The sequence below is a fragment of the Caretta caretta genome, chromosome 1 (genome assembly GCF_965140235.1).
Source record: "Caretta caretta isolate rCarCar2 chromosome 1, rCarCar1.hap1, whole genome shotgun sequence".
In the NCBI taxonomy this organism is placed as follows: domain Eukaryota; kingdom Metazoa; phylum Chordata; order Testudines; family Cheloniidae; genus Caretta; species Caretta caretta.
The window spans coordinates 257,916,556-257,937,555 of record NC_134206.1 but is presented as its reverse complement, the minus strand read 5'-3'; the positions used below and the strand labels follow the sequence as shown (position 1 = coordinate 257,937,555).

Below are 21,000 nucleotides of genomic sequence, written 5' to 3'. Positions count from 1 at the left end.
GACCCAAAATAGCTTCCCAGAAAGAGAGAGGCAGATTAGGTTAAACTAGCCTGAAAGAGAGCGAAACTCCAGCTGACAATTGACAGGTGTCCGTCTGTGAGGAGGGATTATAAACCGCAGGAGTGAGCTCGCTAGCAGCACTCTGAGGCAGGGCATTCGGCTGCTAACAACCTCATCTCCGCTTTTTTTTTTTCAAGCACCAACAAATTATGGGGCTCAGTGATGACGAATGGAACCATGTCCTGGGCATCTGGGCGAAGGTGGAACCAGACCTCTCGGCCCATGGACAGGAAGTTATAATCAGGTAGGCATGAAACTGGTGATGGAAGCGTGCGAGAGAGCATGGCTCAAGCGCTTGGTGCATTGGACTTTAGGAATAATATGCTTTTGAGCATCCTTTAGAGGTGTACAGGTGAGAAAGTAAAGAGGGTGTTGTGACTCATTAGCCCTGGAGCTTTAGTTTTCTCTAGCATTTGTATGAACTGACTTCTTTCTTTATTGATCATTTCTAGGGCAGTGGGTTTCCCGTCACTATGGTTTCTGGGTCAAAAGCGTTAACTTTTTAAGGTTCCCCTCCCCCCGGCTCCCCCCCCAAAAAAGGTCTTGGGTTTTGTTACTCCCTTTGCCCTGATCAGCTAGCCCACTAATGAAGTTGAACTCCAGGTCCCCACTGTCAGAAGCAAAATGTTGGAGTGAGGTGGGTGTCCCTCCCGGGCCTTCCAATTCTCTGCAGTTAGTCCCTCCGGAGGTAGGGAGGGGAAACAGCATGGGAGGATACAAAAAAAGGGGTCGGGGGAAGAGATGAGAGAAAAATTGCATGTGACCAGTTTTTATGGAATCTGTGATTTCATCAAATTTGCTGTGATTACCTGTGATTTCCCCCCACCAAATTTCCCCCCGCCTAATAATTTCTTTCTGTTTCCTCTTCGGTAGTCCTCTTCCAGCCTGCCACAACCTCAGGACAAACCATCTAGAAAGGTGGGAGGTAGGACCCAAGTTCTTTTTCCAAAGCCTATCTTGAGTCTGGTCTGAGATGGGGCACTTTCCCACCCCACCCTCCTCCACTGGAGTGTGTGATTCTGAGGTTAGGGTGGGAATTCTCCCCAGGCCAAGCTCTAGGGAGGCCCCACAACACTGAGTTTTTGAGCATCTGGGGATGGAGCAGTGAGTAGCATTTCAATGACCTTGAGGTCCCCCTCCAGTGGGATGGACATGTTGGGTTTTGATTCCCCTGGGTGCCGTGTTTCAAGTCACATACACCATGAGCTTTAACAGTAAATTGAGATCCCCTTTACGTATCAGTTCTACCTGTCCAGTTCCAGAGGTCACCAATCCCCATAGGAACATGCTAAAAAATGATGCACATAAACATGTTCTTGGTTAAGTTGCTTTGAGTGCTTTACTTGTGTTATGGTAAGGTCATCTTAACTAAAAGTGGCGCCAATGACGTTGTCGATATTTTAAGAAGGGACTGCTACCAGATTTCTCCCTTAGCCGGTGCTAAATCCCATATACCAGAGGTATGGCGTATACTTGCAAGGGGAGGATGTGGGGCAGATGACTGGAGAATCTATCGGTCTGCTTCCCCTCTTTGAATGAGAATGTTTTCTTTTAAGCATAGCTAAGGAGGGGAGCAACATTGCTTGGCAAATCCATACTCAGCGCCCTTCACTGGAAAGGTCTATACTCTGCTCTTGAAAAATATCCTGAGTGTAGTATTCTTGTATGACAATTTTTGGTTCTGGTAGCAGCCACAGTATGTTAGACGCTTTCCAAACAGAAAAGAAGGAATTGTCCTTGCTCCAAAGAGCTCACAACCGAAAAGACAGACAGAGAGAGGGTAGGGGAAATGAATACAGCATAAACAATAAGAAAAGCCAGCCATGGTGGTGTATAGCCACATCTTGGCAATACAGTGTTTTAATAACATAATGGGGAAGAAGTGCAAGGGGTGTTTGTTTTTTGCATAACATACATAGATTATCCCTCACTACCCCAAGACCTAATCAGCCAGCTGGTTTCTTGTAGGAATCAAGAGGGATTTGAATACAGGGAGGCCTTGCAGACGTCTGTTGGCATAGAGGTGTGTACAGCCTGTGCTAAGGGAAAGAGCTTGTAGGTAGATATCATCCCCTGGGAATATTTTTGGAAAATACTTGACACTTGATGCAGCTGGATGCATTTCAAGCAAAACAAAAATTGCTCGTCAGAGGTATTTTTAGGAGTCCAAAAGATATATCATCTTTGGCAGGCATAATTTAGCCATAGCCAGGCAGAGGGTGAAGGGAGATCCATCAGAAGCATAGAACAATCATAACTTTTCTTCCAATTTAGCAGTGGCATTTTAACAAGGCTAATTGGTCCTGATAGGCTCCTTACATTGCACTGGGTGGAGAGTGTGTCTGCAACAAATTGCTTCGCTTATAAACTACAATAGCATATAGTTCAAATGATACTAAACGAAGCAATTTGTTGCATGTCCTTCCCTAAGAGATACCTCTGTGCCAGTCATTTCTTTCTGAAACCAACCAGGTCGTGAGGAGGAAACAAACAAGAAGGAAAAGACCCATCTTGATACATGTAGTACCTGATAAAGGACAAAATTGACACAGAAATCCTTTGTTCTGGTAACACTGGTGCCATCTTAAATGAAAGCCCTTTAAAGAATGGTCACCCACATGAAGAATCTTTTTGCTACAAGGCTGTTCCTATTATCCATATACTCGGGGTGTTTGTCAATTTAATCTAACTAATATAATGATGTCATAAGACTGAGAATCTGGCACGAGACTGAATGGCCCATAGAAGCAGAATTCCCTTCTTACTGCCCTCTAAGGGGTCTCTAGTTAAAGGTGGAGGGACTGACATACCTGCTACTGGCCAATAGCATCATTCCACATGGCAGTGAAACCTGGTGGCCATCACGTTGTGAAAGATGGTTTGGTGGTGAAGGCACTGGACTCAAGAGATGTGGGTTCAATTTCTGGCTGTTCCACAGACTCTTCGGGCAAGTCATGTAACCTCTCTGTGCCTCTTTTCCCCATGTATAAAATAAGGATACCAATAATTTTTTGCCTTTTCTTTATTTGCCTTGTTTATTTGGAGTGTATGATCTTCAGACCAGGGACGGCCTCTTTGCCTGTGTCTGTACAGTACCTAGCTCAATGGAGCCTGATCTTGGTGCTACTGTGACACAAATGATACATACTTATTACGTACGATATGAATAAATAATAGTAATGTGAGCCAGTATTCCCCTTTCATTGTCACTGTAGAGCGTGGGGCAAAAGTGACGTTTCCTTCAGGACTGGCTGCCTGCGGTATCTGTCTCCAACCCCCAGTAAATTCAGCAGGGGAGGAATGGTGACAGGTCTGGTTTTTAACCACCTTCCCACCGTCTCCATTTCAGGAAACAGAGCTCCTGTTTGTAGCTTTGGATGGTGTGGGAAACTTGCCGGCCCTGGGATGGCTGCAGACCTTGTGCTCCTCCAGCTCTTGTTACCCAGTTGCTCCCCATTCTCTAACAGTGCACAGTGGCAGAACCGTGCTGTCAGGTATCAGGCTTAGCTGATAGATGAGTGAGAGAAGTGGTAGGAATTAACACACACTCTCTGCCATGGTGTTGGGAGTGCTGACTGCTGTCTGCACACACACAGGACTCTGGCACAGCATCTACACCTCTCTGTCGAAAGGCTTTTGGTAGCACCTTTGACCATTCTATTTAAGTGCTGTACATGGCTCCCCTGGGTGGGAGGGAGGGGAGAGAGAGATGTCTAATATTGTTCCCTCCTGGTCAATTTAAGAGCAGCGCTGATGGGCTCAGATGGGAACTCAGAATTTAATGGCTGTAATGCCTCATGAAGCAGAGCTTGAAGAAGCAGCCAAGGCATTAAATTGTGTGAATCCTCAGAGCTCCATGGCAGGTGAGGGAAGAAGGGTTTTCTCAGACAAATGTCAGTCACTCCTTCGTGTCCTGGCTGGCCCTGTACTCCTACCCTGATCCTAATACGCTGGTACAATCCCAGGTGACTGGTGCCAAAGGGCTAAACAGCTGTGAAAAACAAGTAAGATGGGCACCCGCTCTGTGACATCATTTGAAAATGTTAAGTGCACTGCCTGCCTGCCTCTCATGAAGAGAGATGGAGAAGGCTGGGATCGGTCATCTTAGAAAGGAGACAAATATGAGGGCACAGGATTAAATGTTAAAAAATGATGCTTGGTCCAGGGGAGGAGCTTCTGTTCTCCCTGTCTCATAACACAAGAACAAGGGGATGTGCAATGAAATGTAAAACCATCAAATTCAAAGTGGATAGAAGGAAATACTTTTCCACACAATGTGTAATTAGACTGTGGAACTCACTGCCACAGGATGTTGTTGAGGCTAAGAACTTAGCAAAATTCCAAAAAGGATTAGGTATTTATGTGGACAACAAGAATAGCCTGAGTTGTCATAGTTATTACTGAAAACTTGGAAAGGATCTAAAACTTCTTACTTCAAGGCATAGGTGCTGGAATTAGGAGTACCGGGGGTGCTGCCGCACCCACTGGCTTGAAGTGGTTTCCATCATATCAGGGTTTACAGTTTGGTTCAATGGCTCTCAGTGCCCCCACTATACAAACTGTTCCAGTGCCCCTGCTTCAAGTGTCAGACTAATCTCAAACAATTGAAGGCCAGGATGAGACTTTCATGGGAGGCAAATCCCACATCTGCTTTCTTATGAGGTTCTTATACCTTCCTGTGAAGTATCTGGTTCTGGCCACTGTCTAAGGGTATGCCTACACTGCAATCGGCGGTGTGATTGCAGTGTGCATAGGGATACCCGATCTCTAGCTAGCTTGGATACCAGAGCAGCAAAGCCACAGTTGCAAGCCTACCAAGAACCCTGGTTAATTACTTGGATGGCTAGCCCATGCTGATGTCTGTTCTGCCTCAGCTTCACTGCTCCAGTAAACAGTCCAGCTAGATTAAAGCTAGCCTGGGTTTGTCTACTCGAGCAGCAATCATACTGCAGTGTAGAGATCGGTTTGATGCTGAAGTAGATGGACATTGGGTTTGATCAAGTCTGGCAATTCCTGTTTTTTTCCCCATCCCACCTTTGCACCTCATGGGTTCCCTGCCTCTGTTCACAGACTCTTTCAGCTTCACCCCGAGACCCAGGAACGCTTTGCCAAGTTCAAAAACCTGACGACGATCGATGCACTGAAGAGCTCAGAAGAAGTGAAGAAGCACGGTACCACTGTCCTTACCGCCCTGGGCAGGATCCTGAAGCAGAAGAACAATCATGAACAGGAGCTGAAGCCACTGGCAGAAAGCCATGCCACCAAGCATAAAATCCCTGTCAAGTACTTGGAGGTATGGGAATTGGAGAGGGTTTCTCGGGTGAGAGGGGTTCAGTGTGTGTAGAGAATGTGGGCTTGAGTGGGAGGACGGATTGCACCTCTGCTCACTGATATCTAGTTGGACCTGTATGAGCTCTGTGTGATGTAGGAGGCCACTGTAATATTGGAAGGCTCAGCTCCTGGGGTGTGAGTCTCCATGTTTACATTGCTCACACGCAACCCTTAACAATAACAAACCAGTGGGTGCAGCGGCAGCACCCGTGGAAACCAGATCATATTAGAACAGTGAGTGACAGCACCCAAGATACTTCTTTGTATTACAGCAGCATCTGGAGGCCACAGTGAAGATCAGAGATCTATTGTGCTAGGCACTATACAAACACAGAGGGAGAGTTTACAGTGTAAATGGACAAGGCAGACAAAGGATGGGAGGGGAAGTGACTTTCCCAGGATCACAAAACAGGTCACTGACAGATCCAGGGCTAGAACCCAGGTGTCTCCGAAGTCCCAGCCTAGTGCTTTATAGGCCACGATGCCTCTCAAATGGCTGAGGGAAGGACTACTGAATTCAGTCCTAGGACTTGCCTATGCAAACACTTAATTTGTGGCCAGCTGGAGTGTAAATCTATCTTGCAGTAGCTTATCACGCACTAAGTGCCTGTATGCACCCTGCTGCCATGCACCAAAAGCTCCCTGATGCACTTTGATCTACTCCCATTTCAAAGCGGGGTAGATCAAAGCGCACTAAAGAACTTTTAGTGTGCGGCACCTGGGTCCACATGGACACTCAGTGCACAGCAGGATTGTGCGGGGTAGATTTACACCCCTGCTTGCCACGAGCTAAGTGTTTGTGTAGACAACCCCTATCTGCAAATAATTATTTACTGAAAGGTCCCTACTGTGAGTGATGCTTACCTGTCCCTTTTCCTTTCCCTCCCCCCTCTCCTTCTTGACAGTTCATTTGTGAAATCATTGTCAAGGTCATTGCTGAGAAGCATCCCTCGGACTTTGGGGCCGATTCCCAGGCTGCGATGAAGAAGGCCCTGGAGCTGTTCCGAAATGATATGGCCAGCAAGTACAAGGAGTTCGGTTTCCAGGGCTAGCGTGCACATCAGGCGACACCTCCATGGAGGCCCAGCAGTGCATCTTAGAATAGCTTCCTAAGCCCCGGTTTGGGTGCCTCTTAAGTGACCATCCAAAGAGTGAGGGGGTGCTTTTGATTAGAGCAGTGTTCAGTCTCTCACCAAAGAGAGGCGCTCACGGTGATATCTGGCTTCACCTAGAGGAGAAATCTGTTTTCTTAGCAAAATAATGTATTTGTTCATTACGGAATGACCTGAGACCTTCTCCCCTGAGCTCGGCCCCAAAGACCCCATCTCATAGCAGAGCCAGAGAGTAGGAGAATGTTTAAGAATAGATGTCTGAGAATGTGTGTGGGAAGGAGAAACTGGGCTTGAACTAAGAACTCTCCTGCCCGCTGCTAGAATTGACACCACAGCTGGCACTAGGGACAGCCTTGGCCAAGGTCTCCAAAAGGAACTAGGAGTTTTAGGTGCCCAACCAGAGACGCCATAAATGGGCCTGATTGTCAGGAAGTGCTGAGCTCCTGCCCTCTGAAAATCAGGCCTCCGTAAGGTGTCACAGTCACTAGTTTGGAAGAACTTAGCAGCCTCACATGAGCCACCAAAGGAGTGAATGGGCTGTGGGGAGTGTCCCACCTCCCCCTAAGAGGGGGTGACAGTCTCTCAAGAGCAGGGATGAGACATGTTAGCAGGTTAGAGGGGAGCTTGTATTGCTACCAATGGTATTATGCCAATTCTGGGGATAAGCACAGCCCTTCAGCTTCTGGGGGCTGGCAAGTGTGTCACTAGTTGCTAAACTCTCATTAGCAAAAGCTCTCAAGAGAAAGTGTAGGACTCCCTTGATCCCCAGCAGCTGCTGCTACGCATTTGAATTTCCATCACACTGGGTTGTGAATAGTGTGTTTCACAGTAAATAAATATGCTTAATGTACCGGAGTCTGTGTCTGCTTCTTACGTTTGAGAAGTGCCTAGGTGAGAAGCAGGGGAGGTGGGAAAAAGAGAGAGTAGCAAACACCCAACATTTCCTCTCTGTGACAATCACAGGCCATTGCCCCTGTGGTACCAGTCTACGTCTTGAGATGCACTTGGAGTCTGTATGCTTTAGTGGAAATCAAGCTGCCCTGTGGAGGAATAAAAGCCCCTTATATTTGTGTATGGGGGAGACACCCTCAGCTTTGTCATTGCTCAAATACCAGCACAGATTCACAGGCTTATCGGCCTTTAAAACTCCACCTCAGCTGAATTCTGGGTCCCTGACTGCGCTGTGTGGTTTCCTTGACCAAACTCTGTGGCCACTGCTGGGCTGGAGATTCTCCTTGGCCCAGCACGGGTTCTTCCTTTCACAGATGCTCAGCTGGTGCTACTTCTGCAGAGAACTGAAGGTGACACTGTACTCTACTTTCTAACGGCAGCACATTTCTTATGTAAACCGAAACATGGCAACAAAAGAAATGCAACTTCTAGCTCAAGAGGGTAATAGGGGGCTGCAGCTGGCAGGCAAGTGGTTAAAACCTGCAATGGAAGAAGGACAGGCCAGTGGTTAGCCTAAGACTTGGAAGATCCGAGTGCAATTCCCTGCTCTGCCACAGACTTCCTGTGTGTCCTTGGGCAAGTCGCTTAGTTTCGCTGTGTCTCGAGATAGTAGTATTTCCCTACCTCAGAGCTGTTCAAATATGCTGAAGATAGCGAGGGGCTCAGTATGATAGTAATAGGGGCTCTAAATACTTCAGAGCGCATTCCCTACTTCAGTGTGAGTGAAATCAGCAGTGACTAAGCCCCCAGTTTCCTTAAAATACAGAAGACTAGCTGAGGTGGTCCTGCTCCTTCTCCATTCAGCTCAGAGGTCCAAAAACCCTCTGCCACTCAGAGGAGAATAGGGGTAAAGTCCTTGATGGATCAGGGAGTATTTCTTACTTTGCTCCCTTTATAAATCCCCACCACTCCAGTTTTGGTCATGATCAGCATTCTCTGGGAACTCAACCTTTCAGAATCTGGCATTGTTAACTAGCTGGAAGGGTCACTGAACTCCCTCTTGCCACCTAGATGAGGTTACAGTCTACTTGGCCCTTGTCTCAGTCAGACCACTAGCAGCTTGCGCATTCTGGCTCAGGGTATAGCAGCCGCTGCAGGAAGAGCAGCATATTAAATATGGGCCTAGGATTGTGAGCTGAACACAACAGGATTCCCTGCCAGCGACAACAGCCGCTGCTTTTGGCTATAAAGCTAGGCTTGGTGGGGAGCTAAATTCTGCAGCTATGGCAGCTGCTTATGTCAGTCCAAGTGGGCCAGCAGCCATCTATGGCTATGTTCATTTAGGGCAGTGTAATGGAGGAGTGGGGCTTGCTGCTGGCTGTGTTGTGTCTGACTACTTGCTGCATACTCAGCATAAGCTGCAGTTCTATTGGGTGAGGTGAGTCTCTACCCTCCCCAGCCAAGCTAGTAGGGAACAATGCTAAGCTCACCTCAGTCGTGTCCTATTGGTTTGGCAGAAAGCCAGTCACCCATTTGTCTGTAGTATGGTAGCATGGAAGCACCCCCAGCTGGTGAGCAGGGCTGTGTTGGGCTGGGCACTGTACAGATAAGACAGTCCCAGCCCCACAGTGTTCACTACCTAGGATTTTGGACAGGCTTAGGTGGTAGCTTTCGCTTTAAATCCTATCCAGCATGCCGATTGCTGGGCCTCACTCACCTACCACATGGCCAGTCCTCTTGCTTCGTGGATTTCCCCCTCCAGTAACTGGTAGCACTGGCGTGCACGTTAGTGACTAAATGCTGCGATGTTGATCACTGGCTCGTTGCAGGCAAGGATGGAGATGGTTAATTATGTTATAGGGCGAGAACAATAAAACACCTCTCGTGGGCACTGTACCCGGCTTTGTCCCACCAGGTGCAGCTGATGTGAGGAACAGTGCCTAGAACATCAGTCATTTCTTCAGCCCAAACACCTAAACCCTCATCCATTTGAGGATATTTGAACATCCTGAGACTGCTTGGGGTCTGGGCAATGTCCCAAGAGCACAGAGTCTGCACCATGGTTGTTGCTAGACTAAAGGGTGCCGCCCCAGTGCTCTGTACCCAGTGCAAAGTGATGTAAAACGCTGCCAGCTCAGCATAGTTACAGGTTATGGTCACTTGCCTTGGACGTGGAAAATCCAGCCAGAGGCTATAGGGGACTGGCAGAGGGGTGCATGTGTCCGTCCTAGAAGTGACAAAGTAAATGGAAAGAGAAGTCCAGGTCAGACTTGTCTCACAAAGGCTTATAAATGTGTCTAGCCGAGCATGTGTGAGAAGAGAGAGCCATGCAGGCCCGTTTGTTAGCACATAAATTCACTCCCTGCCTCTGTGACCCTAATCATGGCAGGGTCCATCTCTCAGTCCTGTGACTTGCATATAATCCCTTTGCAAATGTCAGCAAAGGTGACTTTGTGGCTTTTTAAAGAGCTGTTTTATAGACGCTTGGCTGAGTTGCACCAAGGTCCTTCCTCAGCTTGGCTGCTCTCACTCCATAAAGATACAAGCAAAACAAGCATCTTCTGCCACCCCAGGAAGCACTGAAGCTGCCTTTTATGGCAAACAGAGGCACCTCCCTGGTATGTCGTGCAGTCCAGGCTCTTGCATGTGTCCACAAGCACTACGGTGATTTCCAGCACAATAGCCATGCATTCAAACTACGGTGCATGTTCGGGTCATGGTGATCAGCCATAGCTGTGCCTCATCTCCCTCATCCAAACGATACTGCTGCCTCAGCTCTTGCTGGGGCAAATGGAGATTTAGTAGCACCAAGTGTTGCACTAGTTGGTGATGGATTGTTTCCGAGACTGTTTGTTTTCCCCGGGAAGCGCAGTACAAATATAGCATGCGGGGGCCCTGCTCTAATATTACAGCCTTGTTGTGGCCCGGTCACACACTGAATCAATTGAATAGTCTGGGCTGGAAGACCTCTTAGCTTCTAGTTCTGATGTTTTCTCTGTGCCTCCTTGTTTATCTGAACAGCAGCTCCGTGGGCTGACAGTGGTATTTGTTTGGAACTCCTAGTGCGAGAACGGGAACCTCATTTACTCTGTCCCTTTCTCATCTGCTCCACCCCCCGCCCCCTTCCAAATTCCACAGTAGATTCTCCCACAATCCCACCGTAGGGGTGGAAAATTACTGGTGTTGACATCATGCTAATGCAGTGGGGGGGGGCTCTGCCTTGGGCCTACGTGAGAGCAGTCCCGTCCTGCAGGCTCTTGGTGAGCTCTTGGGTTATCGAGAGAGTAGCTGATATGTCAGAATGGTTCTGTCTCTTCTCACTCACCCCCTCCGCTGGATGAACATATACAGGAATAGTCAAGCCACTCAGAGGAAACCCTTTGGGGGATGCAGGATGTCACGTATTTACTGGGAGCGGGCAGAGAAGGGGGAAAACTAAATGGGACAGAAAGAGTGAAGGTAAAGCACAGCTGGAAAGAAAAGAAAACTGCAGAAATTGCTACCAATGGGCTATCAAGCCAGGTCTCTTCCCTTGGACAATAGCTAGTTCCATGAGCTTCAAAAAGTTGCTCATAATTTTTCACTGCTTTACAGTGGGCAGGAGGGGAGGAACATGTCCTGATCCCACTGATGATTCATTTATGATCTGTTGCAGGGAGATACTGAGACCGTTTAGTATGGCTACTCTCACTTCAGCAGCTAGTCTTCTTATTACCCTTGTAAAAAAAATCTTATATGTTTTTGTCTCTATATTGTCATGTGTCAGTAAGTTCCACAGGTTAATCATAGCACATCAAGTTTAAACTGCTCATCCTCACTTTTCTGCTCTTACATAATTCTTCTGTGTCCAACATCTCAGACCTACTCAACTTATTGTAAGCTCTTCTCCCGGCCCTTCCCTGGTCTATCAAAAAAGGCAGGCTTGACACCGGCTTGGTCTCCTTCCACTCTTGTCCCCATGACTTTTTCTATGCTCCCTCTGTAAATGAAATGACCTCCTAGTCCCAGTTCATGAAGCCACCAGATGCACATTCATAGATTAAACAAATCCTTAACATGGTTCCTCCTGTGGTTTTCCAGCACATTCTTTCTAGGTCTGTTTTAGATTGGAAGCTCTTCAGAGCAGAGGCTGTCTGTCTGTGCATCTTGTCTGGGATGGAGCACGTTATGAGTATTTAATTAATGATAAGGTATTCTGGTTTATTATCTATTTTGAATCCATTGTTTTTTAAATCGGAGTACCCATCTGTTATTGAAGCATGACTTACTAAATGGGCACACCTGCTTAGCCTTCTTCCTGCTATTCATTATATTATTGCTGTCTCATTTAGATCTAGGACGCTTCACTTCCTGCAGAGAACGACTTGGGCAGTAGTCCCATGTGCTCTTAAACAATTCCATCCCCGAGGTGGTCACCTTTAATTGGTAGATGAGACGATTCCTGTATCCAGCTGTGCAGCTACTCCAGTGATCCGGGATAGCTAACCAGACAGATTACAGATGCTGTCTGTAGGTATATCTACACTTCAAGTTGTGTAATTTCCAGCTCAAGGAGATCGATTCATGCTAACTCTGATTGAGCTAGTGCATTAAAAATTAGTGAGGGGCTAGAGGCCCCAAAATCTGTAGGCGGCACATTCGCGACGCTAGGTATGTATTCAGGTGGCTGTCGTTACAGCGACATACTGAAAATAGTGTTAGCTCATCAGAGCTAGTGCAGGGATAACTCCTGGAGCTGGAAATGACACCTCCAGCTTGAAGTTTAGATTAGATGACAGAGTGTGGTTAAGAGCTTTGGGTTTAGTTTGGAAGAAAAGGCTCTGGAGACATACGCACTATTATCCTTAGAACTCTGTATAGTGGCTTAGTCTTCTCCTTCCCGAAGAAAAAGCCCTGGTCTGCAAAGAAAATGGCCACAGGTGCTGTGAACATCAGTGGCAGGCCAAAGCAGAACACTCCAAGCCCCTGGAGTCACTAAGCTAGAGATTTATATATACAAACAGAGAGAAGGGAGCAGCCTATCTTTTGAGGGCACAGCGGGTGCCAGCCATCTGGGGTACAATTAGGAATCACCTTTTCACTCAGATCCATTTGCTTTGCATTTAGCCTCCGCATAAGGTGCTATGGATTCTAGTGGGAGCTTTTAGGCTACCGTCAGCCATGTCCCGAGCTATTAGTGCACAGCGTTCCTGCTGTCAGACTGAACTATACCTGCTGGGATTTGGACAAAAAGCCACTGGCTTGAGACGACTCAACATACTCCACTTGCAATGTAACAGAAAATGGAAACCAGGCCTTTGTGTGTTAACTTACTGAACCCCGAGTCCCCAGTAGTGGTCCCTTTTGTGGCAACGGCTGTGATCTCTTTAAAGCACCAACACTTCAAATCACAGTTCCCAGCAGCAGGGGTAGAGAGTAAGGTATCAATGGAAGCAAGTAAAAAAAAAAAATTGACATCCCTCCCCCACCCCCATGCTGGTATCCATCCTGGTTGGCAGTGGTTAGTAGACCCTGCCACTTGAGGGCATGACTTGGTTTCTGGCTTTAGTGTGTTATGGCTATGGGGAAGGGAGGCTGGATTTCCTGGAGAAATAGTGCTGTGATTTGTATGCCTGCGTCATTCTCCTTTATTTATCCCCAGGGAGAGGGAGATGGTCCTATCCCACTGACTAGATCTACATTCACAAAGACATCATGACTAAATCCACATGGCATGACTGCCAGACTGAACTCTGATTTAACAGCAGTGCACTCATTTTCAGATCAGCAGTTTGGCCTTACAGGTGAGCTTTAAACAGCATGGGGAGGGTGCATACATATGGTGGGGAACAGAAGGGTCTTGGACAGCCTGCTTTGTAGGAGAACTAGCTTCAATTTTCACAATCTCTTATCTAACTCTGTATAGTGCTGTAGCAATATTATTAGTGTGAGCTATGCACGAGTGTAAGGAGTCCAGTAAAGGCAACAAAAGCAAGCTGCTCTCTCTCCTGGCACAATATATGTAACAACCAGGATATCATGGAGGCCCCGTAGGAGCTCCATAGATAAGGTTGTGTAGAGATTTCTGTTTAAAGCAGGACTAAAGTCCATTTGTTTTGAATTTCAGCTTAGGTGCTGATGCTCAGTTACTCAGTTCCTGCGGGTACAGAGGATAGGGCAGGAATGGGGGTAGGGAAGGAGAAAAGGGGCTTTGAGTTAGGTTTGTGCTCCCTGTGTTGTGGGATAGCCAACGGCCTGCCTGCTCTCCAATGCAAGCTAGAGCAGCCGCAGGGCTGCTCTTACATATGTGCTGTTTCCCCTGGAAGCAGTGACTAGCTGGAGTGTGATGGATTCTGGCCACCTCTCCTCTTGGCTCTGCCTTGCACAAAAAGCCACTGGCTTGAGACCACTCAACATGTTCCACTTGCAATGTAACAGAAAGGGGAAACCAGGCCTCTGTGTATTAACCTACTGCACCCCGAGTCCTTGATGGCAATGACTGTGATCTCTTTAAGTGCTCAGACTCCAAATCACCATTCTCAGCAACGAGTATAGAGAGTAAGATATCTGGAAGCAAGTCAAACAAATAACCCCATCTAATGCTACTGCCTCATCCACTCCACCTACATGTTTGCTGAGAGAAGATTCTCAGAGTGCTGTTTCCACTCTACCAATCGTTGTGTAACTGAGAATCAGTCCCTTAAGTCTCCAAATTATACACTGCTAAGCAGGAGACAACTGAGTTTTTTGGGTAAGCTGCCATTGCCTTCCATGTTAGCTTCTGCCTTCGGCTTTTGATTGGTTCAGAGGAGCGCCGGCTGACCTTTCCCAGCTTCCTTTCTGAAGAAGTTGGCTCTCTGTTGCTTTCATAACTGGATAGGAAGGCTGAGGTCATGTGACTTTGCCCCTTAAACTACAGACAATTGTCTAGTATGAAATTGCCTTTTTACTGAGTAATGTGACTTCCAGCACAGCCAGGACTTATTGTAATTACATCACTAGTTTCTTTAGGGAGCCATTCTGAACCATTTCTTCTTAGCTTGAGGTAGAACCACGGCTGGGGGAAACAGACACCCACCCTTCCAGCCTGAGAGGAGGCTTAAGTGCTCAATGCTAAAATGCTCGAGAATAGTTCTCTCACAGAGCCTGAGTTTGTGGTCACATATGGGTATCCCAGAGCATGGAATTCTAGCAAGAGTGCCTGGAAGAGATGTGTGGTGGAAACAAGCAGTGGTAAGAAAACAGAGGATTAAATAGTGCTTTCCCCTTGGTTGCTCTTAGCGGCTTGACAGCTGCACCATCTGGAGGGAGCGATGTTAAACAGACTTCCCTTCAGAATGTGTCCCAGTACAAAACTAAGGATTAGAGGAATTGTCCTGCACACAAGACCTTAAAATGCCTAGGGTACTTTCAAACTGTTATATGCACGCTAGAGGTCCTGGCCATGACTGGTATCCTAATCAAACAGATTTTGTTGTCTATCAGGCTACATGAGCAATGGCTGGACCACATAATAGTTGCCTGCACAGTTAGTATCTATGCATAGCTGTGTGTCATAATGACAACAGTGCTTTGAGATCTCCAGAGTCATTCTTTCCCCACCCTCCATTTTTTGATCCTTTTCTTTGGAAGCAGCTATTGGTATGAAATTCTCCATTTCACCTCATGGGGATCACTGTGTCTGGTCTCATATTTTCCATTACACAGACTCTTTCATAACCTCCCATGAGACACCATCCTACTACGCAAATGAGAACTGCCCTCCCTTATCTCGCAAGGAGCAGCTTCTGTCAGAGGCCTTGTCATAGCCATAATTTGTTAAGCACAGACCATGTACTTGGGCACTGTACAAGACAAGAGATGACAAGTTTTCTGCTCCAAGTAGCTCATCTGCTGACCGAGTGGAACTGAGAGAGACCCATGCCTTGCCACCAGACCACTAAGCTAGAGGTGTTGAGACTGTAATCTCAGAGACTCCTCTTCACAGACGTCAGCACAGCCAAGGACATCACAGAGGCTTATGCTAATGACATCAGACCAACACAGTGGAAGTACTGAGCAAGTGTTAGCTCAGAGGCTAGTCCATCAAACTTGAGATGCTGAGCCAAGAACTTCAAACTTTGCCTCAACAATAGCCCCGCAAGATAGCCTGACGTAGTCAATAACCTTACAGATGTCCAGGCCTTCATGTAAGGCCAGAAAAACTAACAATGTTGATCCAATGACCTTACAGAGGGCTGTCCCTTAACATCAGGCCAGCAAGTTAGGGGTACTGAACCAGTGAGCTCAGAGGCCTATGCCATGATGTTAATCCAATAAGGTATAGATGCTTAACTGGTAAATAAATCAACAGAGGCCTGTGTCTTCAAATAAGCCAGCAGTTCAGCAGAGGCACAAGAGTGCCTTTGCAGAGGTCTGTGTTTTGACATCAGCCCTTCAAGGTAGGGAGCCAAGTGGCAGTGTAAGTAAGCAGCAGTGCCTCGGAAAGCAGCTTTCTCAGAGCATCTCCCTTTCTTTGCCCAGGGAAGGGAGAATTCATCAGGTGAGGGACTCTGAAGTGGGAACCCAGGAGCAGAACTGACTGAAATTTTTTAAATGAAAAGTTTCCTTCACCTTGAAAACTGGCCTTTTTTTGAAAAAAGGGCATTTTAATGAAAAACTGTCACCATTTTCCACATTCTTTTTTTGTTTTTCACCAATCATGACTTTATCAGAATTGATTAAAAAAAAACAAACCCAAACATTCCTGACATTTTTTGTTTAAACAAAAAATTACTTCGAGAACCATTTTGATAGTGTGTGGATTTAAATGTTTCATTAAAAGCTTTCAGGATTTTTTTTAAAAATAAGGTTGCGCAGAGCCCTGCCAAAGGAACACAGCTTCAGCATTTCCCACAAAACGGCATGTGCACTTTTCAGCCAGCTCTAGCGGGGAGATTCGGGGGCTCCACGCATTCCTGCTGCTAGATGTGCCAGCACTGGCATCTGAGAGGATTACTCACACTGGGAATTCCTTATGTGTTTCCTCTCTCCTGCAGGAAGATCTGGTTTCCTCATCCGTCTAGAGGGGCAAAGAGAAAGGAAACCACTTTCAGCTGTCCCTTCTTCCCAGGAGTAAAGGGACAGATCTTACCACTGGCAGAGTCCATGGGAAACCAAATGGCCCTATAAGTGCCTGCTCCCTTCCTGGTACTGCATGGTGGGGAGGGCAGCTGGGAAAACAATTCACAGCTCCACCCACTGCCTAGGAACAGGCAGGCAAACACCGCAGGTGTTTTGCTGGCTGTCACCCGCTTTGGGGACAGGCAGTGGTGCAAGTAGAATTCCTTTTTTACCAGTACTCTGCACCAGCTAAAGGGGGGGGGAGAATCTCCGCACATGACTTCTCATGTGACCCTGCCCCAGCCCAGGGCCCTGTGCTCTCCCCATCCCCTCGCCATGATCCGTCCCATGTTAGCTGGGGGGGGCTCTGTCCTCTTCCCACTGGGCTGGAAACTTCTGAACCGCAGGGTTCTCCAGAAATGCAGCAGGGAAAGGCGCAGAACGTGGGGCCAGCAGGCGGCCCTGCGCCGGCACCTCCTCCAGCGCAGCTGTACCGCCCCCAGGCCCTTTCATGTAGCTGTGTCTCCTGAGTCCAGGGAGGCAAGGCTAGGGGCGGTACAGCCGCGCCAGAGGAGCTGCCGGCATGAGGTTCTGCTCCTTTTGCTGCTGCAGTTCCCGGGAGAGCCCTGAATCGCAGAGCTCTCCTGGGAACCACAGCGGCGAAAGGAGCTGAACGTCTGGCGGCCCCCACCATGCAGACCCCAGACAGGAGCCGCAGGCACGCAGCGTCAATTCAGGGCTCTCCCGGGAACTGCAGCAGCACCCCGCGCCGGCAGCACGATGTCCAGTCAATGCAATGGACTAGCTCTTACTTTAGTCTGCTTTCAACCACTCAGTCAGAAGAAAGCCCACCAATCAGACACAGCACACCCAAGCTCCAGCCTCCTGGTGTTCACGTAGTTCCTGGGTTTGAGAGGCAATGGGTTCAGCATTCTTACTGGTGTCTGTCTATGGTGGCAGGCTCCTGAGACGCGAACGGTTGATGCCTGGTGAACTCTGATAAGAAGGGAGTTCCAGGGCTAGGGGCAGCATCACGGTAGTCAGATTAGGGGAAGGATATGAACACAGTGGTGAGATGGAATTCAATGGCAGCTAAAGAATATGGGACATACTGAGCTGACGGTAAGTTACAGGGCTCAGTACAGGAACTGTTGGATGAACTGCAATGGCCTGTGCTATGCAAGAAGACAGACTAGATGAGCTAATGGACCTGTCTGGCCTTAAACTCTGTTCATTTTGCACAAAAGAGGAGGCCTCGCAGCCCAGTTTTGATGGCTGTCACCCCACATCTTCATTTGGTGTGGTGAACAGATGTTGCATTATCTTGTGGTGACAGCATACAGCAGGAGGACACTAGATACTATGGCCCAGCTCCACAAAGGTACTTAGGTGCCCCAAGCCCAAATTTAGGCATCTAAGTGCCAGGTTTAGGTTCCACTTCGATCCACAAAACTTTTGCCAAACACTCAGCGGGTAAGTTTTGAAAGTAAAAATTCCCTCAACACCCAAGTTTCTGCCTCTGGTCATGCATCCTGCTGCCTCACTCTAGGCACCCAGATGGGTGCTCTAACCATTGGACTACAGAATCTCTCTCTCGCTGGACCAATGATTGTTCGACTGTGGATAATTCTAAATAGTCATTGGGCCAGACACCAAGAGAATGACTCTGTTGTCCAGCGGTCAGGGCACCCATCTGGGAGATGGGTGGCCCCCCGGACCAGTCCCCCCTGCTCCAGCTACTCTTATTATTTATCCACAGGGGAACAGCTTCAACAGGCAAAACTGAGGGAGTCTTACATCAAAAGATCCCAGAGCTCAGTGGTTAGATACTCTCCTGAGAGGTGGGAGATCCCTGTTCAAATTCTTTCCTCTGACGGGGTGCGGGGATTGAATCTTAGGCTCTCACCTCCCAGGCAAATGCTCTAACTACTGGCTAAAAGTTATAAGGTGGGCACTGGCACTGCTCCTAGTCCCACCAACCTCAATTTTGTGTGGAGCCATGTAGGTGTCTAACCACAGGTGAGAGGGAATTGTCTTACAACACATTGGTGGTCAGCATTTCCCATGGGCTAGCTTAGGCAGCTCCCTGCCTAACATGTTAACTTTTGTGGATCATCACAAGGCACCTCTCTCTCCCCATTCATTGTATGGGCAGCCCAGGTGCCTACCTCACTCTTTGTGGAGCGCAGTGGTATTCCTGGTGCCTAAAAAGGTTAGATGCCTTGAGTCTGAGTGTTGCATAGGGTTGCCAGGTGTCCTGTTTTCGACTGGAATGCCCAGTAGAAAAGGGACCCTGGCAGCTCTGGTCAGCACTGCTGACCGGGCTCTTAAAAATCCAGTCAGCGGCACAGCACGGCTCAGACAGGCTCCCTGCCTGCCATGGCTCTGTGCAGCTCCTGGAAGCAGCGGCATATCCCCGCTTTGGCTCCTATGCTAGGGGGGCTGTGCATGCTGCCCCACACCTCAAGCGTCGGCTCCGCAGCTCCCACTGGCTGGGAACCTCCTTCAGCAGAGGCCCATTCCCTCCTCTCTCCACTTCCTCCAGCTAAGTCTTCTGTTTCTGGGAATGAAAAGGCTTTCTTGGTTTAGAGAGTTACCCCACTGGGCCAGGTGCTCAAGCAGAGAAGCTGAAGTTCTCCCAGTCATCTGCTCAGACCAGGGGATTCCAGCCCTCCCTTCCCCCCCAGAAAGGTTTCTGGGAAGAGAGTCTATTCAAAGTCAGTGACCTTACTGGCAGACAGCCCAGTGTCCCAGCAGGGGAGAGTCATACAGTTGATGGCTCTGTCAGCGTCAGCTTTCTAGGAGGTGCCCCCATGCCCTCTGCAGGAGCACAGTGTGTCCAACGCCACCTTTATGTCTTAACCCAAGATGGAGGATACAATGTAAAAGGACTTTCACAAAACAAAATGGCATTTACAAGTTGACACGGACGTATTCCCTCAAACTGTCACGGTGCTGGTTAGCGATTCATGGGGTGGGAGGAGGGACATACTCCTGGGAACCAAAAGCCAAGGTCAGGTTTGGAAATAGACAGTCAGTCCCCATGCTCAAATAGACTGACAGGGCAGTAAAGTCTGCCTCATGAGCTCTGCATTTGTACAGCAATTGCCTATTGGGTCAGAAAGAGTCTCATAAAAATAACTCACACATAGGCTAGGGTTGCCAGGTGTCCAGTTTTTGACTGGGCGTTCTGGTTGAAAAGGGACCCTGGTGGCTCTGGTCAACACCACTGATCGGGTCGTTAAAAGTCTGGTCAGCAGCACAGCGGGGCTGAGGTAGGCTCTCTGCACGGCTCCTGGAAGCAGTGACATGTCCCCCTCTGGTTCCTATGTGTAGGGGGATCCAGGGGGCTCCCTGTGCTGCCCCAAGCACTGGCTCTACAGCACCCATTGGCCAGGAATCTTTTTTTTAAACTAAGTAAGTAAACAAACATTTTGCCCCCTCCATCCCAAAAAAGAAATTTAGTTCCAGTTTGTTGAAAGGCACCCACTTCAAATTCTTTCCATCCTCATGGGGCTGGATTCAAAGTACAGATGAACTGACATGACTCTGGGAGCCACAAATTCCTGGATTGTACTTGCAATCCTGCCTCCACCACTGTGTGCCTCAGTTTCCCCAACTGTAAAATGGGAATAATTGCTTATCAGACTGAGGGCTTGTGAGGGTTAAAGTAATGTGCGTACACATGTGAAGATGTATAGTATTTATTATGCCAGCCAGGTGGCACATACAGCATCTGGTGTCATGTCTGTAGGGACTCAAGAACTGGCACTTTTTGTAACTGGCCACAAGATGGCATCATTGTGCCTCACATCCCACCAGCTGGGCACTTATCAGGAAGAGTAGGGTGCATGTAGGTGGCTAAGCTACAGTCATACCATCCCCATCACAACAGATCTTCTAGGAGATCTCCCCAGCTGATCGGCTGTAGAGCATTCACATTTAAATTCTTCAAGACAGCCTACGGCTCTCACATATATGGATGTAAATCCAGAGTGACTGCAGTGAGGTCAACGGTGGCATGAGTCTGCCTTTACACAATGCAAACAAGATCAGAATCTTCCTTCTCATTCTTACCTCTGAAGCTCTGCCTCTCCTAACATCTCAAACTGGTCTCCGCCTGCTTCCCCTGCATTCCCTATACTCTACCCCCACTTGTCTTTACTTGATGCCCCCTTGGTGTCTTTCTCCCAGGCACACCTTTGATGCCATGCCCTATGCCTGGAAAAGCCTCAATCCCCTTGAGCACTGAACACCTTCCCTCTCTAAATCCCTTCTTGACTCTCTCTCACTCCCTGACAGCAGCACTGGAATCATGAGCAACCTTACTCCCACCTGACCACATCATTAATTGAAACAAATAACCTGTCGCTGATCTGGTCAGACTCCCTCTTGCAGGCCGCCCACCAAATGGCTGTGGAGAAGTCCAAACCTTTTGATCCCTGGGTGTTTTAAGGCTCCCGAGTCTGAACAGAATGCTACTCCCTCCTGACAGCGGTGACCTTGCTGTCCCCTGCCCAGCCCT

The 21,000-nt window shown here is 48.1% G+C and overlaps 2 protein-coding genes across 3 annotated transcripts in view; one reads left to right on the top strand and one right to left on the bottom strand.

Annotated features, from left to right (window-relative positions):
* LOC125628058 (apolipoprotein L6) overlaps positions 1 to 21,000 on the bottom strand; it is a 58,315-nt gene that overhangs the window by 30,485 nt on the left and 6,830 nt on the right. The gene's annotated exons all lie outside the window — the stretch shown is intronic.
* MB (myoglobin) lies at positions 17 to 7,353 on the top strand. The gene is made up of 3 exons (XM_048832814.2): positions 17 to 304; positions 5,131 to 5,353; positions 6,297 to 7,353. The coding sequence occupies exons 1-3, from the start codon at positions 210 to 212 to the stop codon at positions 6,441 to 6,443; spliced, it is 465 nt and encodes a 154-aa protein (XP_048688771.1). The 5' UTR covers positions 17 to 209; the 3' UTR covers positions 6,444 to 7,353.